General features: G+C 37.8%; 1 protein-coding gene across 1 annotated transcript in view; it reads right to left on the reverse strand.

The window, feature by feature from the left end:
• Positions 1–6,996, reverse strand: part of LOC134577761 (hepcidin-like) — a 30,472-nt gene extending 23,476 nt beyond the window's left edge. The window contains exons 1-2 of the mRNA XM_063436635.1: positions 6,913–6,996; positions 5,099–5,158 (exon numbers count right to left, since the gene is read on the reverse strand). Of these exons, the coding sequence (XP_063292705.1) occupies positions 5,099–5,158; positions 6,913–6,981 (129 nt within the window). The 5' untranslated portion in view covers positions 6,982–6,996. The remainder of the gene's footprint in view (positions 1–5,098; positions 5,159–6,912) is intronic.
• Positions 6,997–7,898: the final 902 nt, after the last annotated feature.

A 7,898-nucleotide genomic window follows, 5' to 3' on the forward strand; every position in this document is an offset into this window, starting at 1 on the left:
ACAGACAGAATACATATATTTACCTCCACAGTGTTATTACTTGATGAAAAATAGAACTCATTTGCTTTTCTGGAGAAGACTTGTGGTATCTGAGTCACTTAATAAACAAAAATAAGCCATTTTAGAGAATGGACACATAGTTATTGTCATATTTTTTGTAGACAATGAGCTGTTTAGAAAAAAAAAAAAACACTTAATGTATGGTCTCTCACAAGGGTTGACCTAAGACATTTTGCAGCCTGCGTCTCAGAAATAAATGGAGCCCCCGCCCCGAGCCCACTAAACCGCACCATCTGACGTTATGCCCACATAACTAATCAGATACATGTATATACGCACATATAACATTATCCGTTAATTAGCCAATTAAACACATATTCAGCCACTCATATTAAATGTAAGTAACAAGCCCCACAGACCCTTAGCTAATTGCCAGCAAACTTGTACTATACATACACATATATCTAATTAGCATGTCATCAGTTAAGTAAGAAATATTTGATTATGAATTAGATACTAATAGTCAGAGTGTATCACAGAGCTCCACATGCAATAAAACTCACAGTAATACACTGTTTCTGATTGTATCACAGAGCTCCACATGCAATAAAACTCACAGTAATAAACTGTTTCTGATCACATCACGCAGCAATACCCCAGAAATACCTATAATATGTGGTGTTGTAGAGTTGCACAGTAAGAACTTACAGGAATGGAAGGTGTATATGAGTGAATCCCAGAGATCCACAGCAACAAAACTCGCTATAATGTTTAGTGTGTAAGAGTACTTCAGAACTCCCGGGCAATAAAACTCACTGTCATGTACCGTGTGTATAAGTGTGTCACAGAGCATATCACAGAGCTCCACAGCAATAAACCTCAGATGTTGATATCTCCCATGCTGACTGCCGAGCACAAATAACAGAACTTAAAATAATGATTGATAGCGAGCTGGCGAGACTAAGTTTCAAGATAGAAGTATATATTTCGGTACCAATTCAATTGTAATTCTCAAACCTTACAAACGCTTATTTGTTAAATATAGGGAAAAAGTTCACATACTGCTAAAAATTCCAGGCAGTTAAAGTTTCCATTTAAAGGGACACTGTAGGCAGTTTGACAAGTTTATATTAATGCAATTGTCAGAGTGCCTCCAGTCCTGTTTCCCTCACCTGCCCACCAAAGCCCTTAGTTAAATAATTATTAAGTAATTAGAGGGCTTAGAAGCCCGGCATCAAGGCACACCTCCAACCCTCTGGGTATGAGAAACGGGAATCGTATTTCCTGGTTGTCATTCCGTAACATACCGTCATGGTCTGCCATAGAGAATCATTGTAAGAGGAGCATTAGATGAGCCTTCCTCCGGGATGACGTCACTGAAGGTGGAGGTCATGGAATCTCGCCGAGGGGTACTCAGGACTGGAGAAGGGTGAGTAATTTGTTTGAAAATTAATTATTTTGTTTTTATTTTAAGATTACAAGGGGGGGGGGGGGGGCTAATTGTACAGGGCCACCAACGCTGTAGTGTTAGGAATACAGATATGTTTTCCTAACTCTACAGTGTTTCTTTAATGTTGTAATATTTTTACTAGGTCTAGTGGTACCCACATCTCTCTTTGACAAGTCTATTCACCTATCTACGTTTTTCTTTTTTTCCCTAGCACTTTGTATGTGTTGATCTAACTAAGCAGTTATTTATTTGTGAATATAAGGGCAACTGAGTCATTCTCCTTTTTAAATACTCACTGCTTTAATGATTTATGCATCTAACAATACACAAAACTCCGAGTTATTAAAAATACGATAAATGCTGAATTTTTAATACAATAAATATTATTGAAAAAAAAAAGCTTCACGTGATCAGGAAACATTATGCCAGCTACGCTTTGCTGTCTGCATGTGAATTCTTGACATGACTAAAAGAAACACTTTGAGTTTGTGATTGTTATACAATAAAAGAGTAAAACGTTTGTTAAGCATGCATCATACGTTTTTATTTTATTTTTTCCATTATTATTATTATTATTATTATTTTATTTTAGGGTTCTGCCTTGTAATTCATCCAATTCATGGAATTCGCATTATGCTACGACCATGAAGTTTGCACATATACAGCAACACAAGAGGGATACCCAAGTGTATGTGAGCGTAATGGGAGGAGCTTTCTGAGCAATTATGTCAAATCCCATGAATGTTGACCACTAGCTCTCATACAAGTGTTCGTTCACGAAAATCTGAATTGTTAAACAACTTTTGAACTGGTCGATTCTGGCTGCATGGGGACTGTCTGATAACTACAGCATATAGCACATATTGTTGCATTTACAAGCCGCTCTGAGCAGAGACACTCAGCGCAAGGTACTCTCTGCACCGCAACCCTTCGCAAATGATACAAATGTGTTAATGCACTTAAAAAGACTCTTTTATCAAAAATTGTGAAATGAGTCTTATTTCTACAACTCCAAAAATGAGGCGGTGAGGAGGTATGAGGCTTTTTTCCAAATAAAATATGCGGACTGTTATCTTCACTAAGGAGGACTGGAAGCACTGCAGGCTCCCTTGGTTTCGCTACCTTGTTCCAGTCTGTATAGTTTTACCTTCGGATCTGACTTGCTAAGTACATTCACACTGTGCGTACCTGCTCCCAGCATCCATTCTGCCAGCAGGACTTGGCTACAAGTCACTGCTCAACAGATGCTAATGCAGAATTGTAGGTTTCATCGACATTTAGTTAATACCAAATTTAAATGCATTTTGCTTTCCCCATTGCAAATATATCTGTGTGGCCATGTAAATGTATAAATAAGAATCAGATGCACAATGCCAGGAACTCAAAGCTTCATTTGCATATCACATGGAAGCCAAAAGCATCCCTTCTGTATCTATCTCTCAGTAAACAGATAATACAAGCAAGTCGATCTTTAATGACAATGGGCCCTCGGCAAATCTATTCTCCTACCCCCTTTCTATCAAATAACAAATTACAAGCATTTTAGGATACAGCAATTGCAAGATCTTCGAATACAATGTGCAGAGAAAAAGAGATTGCAAGCTCTCTAGAATACATTGTGGGGTGTAATTCAGTTTAATATCATGTATGTATGATAAACACAAGCTCTTTACAAAGCACTGTGGGGTATAGCTCAAAAGGCAATTTTTTTTAAAATAGATATCTAATATAAAAAGAGATGTCTAGTTTTTTTTAGAATACATTGAAGAATGTAATACAGTTGAATGACATTTCTGTGCAACACAAGCTCTCTAGAACACAAATTGAAATGTAATACTCTAAGGCAGGGGTAGACAACTTTCGTCACTCCAAGTATTGTGGACTGCATCTCCCACAATGCTTTTAAAGCTTTATTGCTGGCATAGCATCAGGGGAGATGTAGTCCATCACATGTGGAGTGCCGAAGGTTGTCTACTCCTGCTATAAGGTATAGATCAAACGGCAAGTTCTCTAGAATATGTCAGGTATACAATAGATTGCAAGCTCTGTAGACAATATTGTGGGATGCACCGATTTTAAAGGATCACTATAGGGTAAGGAACACAAACATGTATTCCTGACCCTATAGTGTTAAAACCACCATCTAGCCCCCCTGGGCCTCTCATGCCTCCATAAATATAGTAAAAATTTAACTGTATTTAAGCCTGAAGCTGTAGATCTGCATGCTGTTTGACTCAGAAAAACAAGCAGTGTGCTGACATCATCAGAAGTGGTAACCTGATCCAATCACAATGCTTCCCTATAGGATTGGCTGAGACTGACAAGGAGGCAGATCAGGGGCAGAGCCAGCATGATTCAAACAAAGCCCTGGCCAATCAGCATCTCCTCATAGAGATGAATTGAATCAATAAATCTCTTTGAGGAAAGTTCAGTGTCTGCATGCAGAGGGAGCAGATACTGAATGTTTGGATGCATTTTAGGCAGCCATGACCCATGAAGGATCTCTAACAGCCATCTAAGGAGTGGCCAGTGAAGCTATCACTAGGCTGTAATGTAAACACTGCATTTTCTCTGAAAAGACAGTGTTTACAGCAAAAAGCCTGAAGGTAATGATTCTACTCACTAGAACAAATTCAATAAGCTGTTGTTCTGGTGAATATTGGGTCCCTTTAACCCCTTAAGGACCAAACTTCTGGAATAAAAGGGAATCATGACATGTCACACATGTCATGTGTCCTTAAGGGGTTAAAGGTTGAACTTGATGATCTTGGGTCTTTTTTCAACCAAAGCTGTTATGTAATAAATGAAAAGCTCTTTTAGATGCATATTTTTTTACATATGGCGAGCTGTTTGGATACACTGTTCTGTTTTGCAGAACAATTTGCAAGGTATTTTTCCAGGACTATTATACGCAGTGCCGTAGCAGACAGCTACAACCAGAGATTTCAAACTCAAGCCCCACTGATGTATATCCTTAATGTCACATAGAAGTTGGAAAATCGATGAAAACAACTACAAAGCACATGTACAAAAAGCTTTTAAATTAAAGTTGTTTAGTTTTAGCTGTCTTACTATTGATGGACTATATTTCCTATAATTCTAAACCGGATGACTTACCGAGAATCTTGTGATCTGCAGTTCAAAAGTGGCTGCAGTGGCTGGTTTTGATACCAGACGGTTTCTGTGTAAAGGGTAATGATTGGGCAGAGTTCTAAATGTTTATCAATAAATAGAAACATTCTATTGGTTTCCATGGTGATCACTCCAGTTTAATGATTTCATCGCACAATTTCCTATACTTGCCTATCTGGAGCATTTTGTGGACAGCCGGTCTGTCTTGTTGGCTTGCCGCACTTATAAGAAACAGAGCACGTGGACTGACTCTTTTAAAAAGATCACGTCCCATAACAGGCTCCTGGAATATTTTTGGATACTATCATAACTACATTTTTGCATTGTTATAAGTCATCTTTAAATAATAAATGATGCATTCGTTTCTCCATCTTGCTTTTTCCTAATACAAACCTAGCCTTAGAAATACTTACATATACAGCACGATAATACAGCAGCTTGCTAACAGTGTGTGTGTTATTGTAGTGTTTAACATGCTAATAAAACATTATCGTTTCCCGCATGCCCCATGCTTACCTCCGAGACGCCACTTTGAGGATACACAGCGTTATCAAATTCTATTTTATTTTCGGCATCCTATACAGAATTAAAATAAATAAGGAAACATTAAGGTGGAAGTGCCCCTTGTGGCTTACCCAACTCCTGCATTATATATGAAAAGCTATTCTGGCTGCCAAACTGCACATGGCAAGTTTTTTTTTTTTTTTTTACCCATGTGACCTCAGTAATCATTAGCCGTTCGCTAGTTTTGGGTAAGTGTAGGTCTTGGGTCAGACCAGAGCGCTTACGTATGGGGTAAAGTAGTTCGTAGAAGCCAGAATGAATACAAAATTGCCGTGTTGCGCAGCCTAAATATGTGTTTTCATAGCTTGTTGTGCATTTTAAAAAAAATTCTCTTTCTCTTGCAAAAAATTCTCTTCTTCTTGCTCCCCCAAAAAATCTACTTACTCATGTTAGATTATTTACTAAAGTGTGATTTGTCCCCCTTTCTCTAATTACAGTTAAAAAATATATTTTTTCATAAAACAGTGAGTTGTGAGTTGGAACGTGACTTACGAAATTTAGGCCAAAGTCGCAAGTATTGAACTTTACCTAAACCAGCTGTGAACTAACTGTGACTCGTGGTTTGTGGATAAAAAGGAACCAGAGCTGAATTTCGAAATACTCCTCTCATTTTGACACAATTCACTACTCAGGGAATAAGTCCTTCCATAGTGGTCCTTCTATAGTGATGACATTTGACTCCTGTCTCTCGACTCTTACAAGGTTATTTACTAATATGAATTATGGGGAATTCAAAGTGAATTTAAAATTCTATGCCAAAATAATGGTAAATGTAAACATGACTGACTCAGCGAGATTTTCTAAATTTAGCTAATATTATTTAGATGTTGACGTTCACTTTGAATTCCTAACAATTCACAAATGATTGAATAACTCTCTACATGTGAGTTGTTAAATGTCAGGTATGGCATAAAACAACATATAGGGTTTATTCACTAAACATTGAATTGTGGTGAAATTAAAAGTGAATTGAAAAAACTTAACTATTATTAGAGTTGGGGATTTTTTTTTTTCCAAATCAGAGGTTTTGTTAACATTTTGCAATTCTGTTTTCAATTTAGTAAAATGTTGTGCCTGGAGATAAACCCTCATAGAATTGGTTGATACATTTACGCTCTCTGATACATTAACATCCTTGCCCCATTCACTTTTAATTAGAGTTCCTAAACAGCTGCGTATTCGCCTTCTCAAACTATGCACCGCAGTTACATGGCATGTTCTCAAATACTGGACCCGATTGTTTTTTTTTTTTTTTTTTTTTTTTGCGCCTATTTCTATAACAGTTTTTACAACAAGAATAAGAAGATATCATTTAAAATGTTTACCCTCTAAACCAGGGGTCCCCAAAAGGCAGATCCCCAGATGTTTTAACCCCTTAAGGACCAAACTTCTGGAATAAAAGGGAATCATGACATGTCACACATGTCATGTGTCCTTAAGGGGTTAAAACTACAGCTTGCATGATGCGTTGTCATTCTAAAGGCATGCAAAGCATCATGGGAGTTGTAGTTCTACAACATCTGGGGATCTACTGATTGGGCACCCCTGCTCCAAACCATCGATTCCAACCAACTATTCCAATCTGACACACAACGTGTTAAACTCTACCTTATTTAGCACTACACAGGTATTTTATATTACAGCGTACACAGCATGCAATCCAATTTAAACTGCCAGAGTGTAAAATTGCATTAGTCCTCTATTATCTCAATTAATAATAATGATCTCCTAGCTCTGGATGTATCCCTGCTCTAATAAGTCCTCACCTCTGGTTCCATAGCCACCAGGCTAATCAGGGCAACCAAGAGAATAGCGACAAACAGCTTCTGAGTCATTATTCAAAGTCAGCGTACGGCTATTTCTGTATAGTGTGGGACCCCGCTGCCTTGCCTTTTATATCACTCTCTCTGGTAACCATTTGGACTTCCCATTACCTGGTCACTGGGGTGGACACAGCTTCAGGGAAATTCCCATTGAGGGAAATTCCAATACCGACCCACACAGTAGACACATGGCCCTTCTCCAGTGTAAACTTTACCGCAATGATAGGATCAGTGGGACTTCCTGGAGTGCTTGCAAGTTATTTCTTAAAATGTATCTGAAATCTTCACCAGTGTTACTGTCTGTGTTGAGCAATCATTGACTGGAAATGCAAATATATCTAAAAAAAAATGAAGCAATAAAAATAAACAGATATTCTTAACTAACCAAAAAAAAATGATGTTCTCTGTCATTTTACATTTGATTATGTTTCCAATCCCTTTCTGCGTCTCATTTGTGTGATTTTGACCTTTAAGGTCATTTATACCTTGGGCAGGCTGGGTAGGAAATGGTTGTCCCAGCTCTGCCCAGAGATATGAGTGCCCTGTGATGCATTAAATGTATATTTTCATCTATGATGGCATGGAAACTATAATTTTTCAGTTCTCCACTTTGTACCCTTCCATAAAACAAGCTATTAAGCTTCGTCCATTGTCAGTTGAGTGTCTCTTATGCTTTGATTTGCTCGGTTTAATAACGTGACCTTGGAAACTCCCAGGGTCAGCAGTATGTCAGTATGCATGTGCTTAACAATGAATGGACTATGATGCCTATGATCCTTGGCTAACTACAGGCTTACCTAAATCACATAATGAAAAACTGACTTTGCATTAGATAATAAATAGGCTTATTAGTTTAACAATGCCTAGGGGTCAATCTAGGGGTCCGGCTTAATATTAATGGAACTTTTCATCATCTGTAAAATCATTGC

This window comes from Pelobates fuscus, chromosome 11, assembly GCF_036172605.1.
Source record: "Pelobates fuscus isolate aPelFus1 chromosome 11, aPelFus1.pri, whole genome shotgun sequence".
NCBI classification, from domain to species: Eukaryota; Metazoa; Chordata; class Amphibia; order Anura; family Pelobatidae; genus Pelobates; species Pelobates fuscus.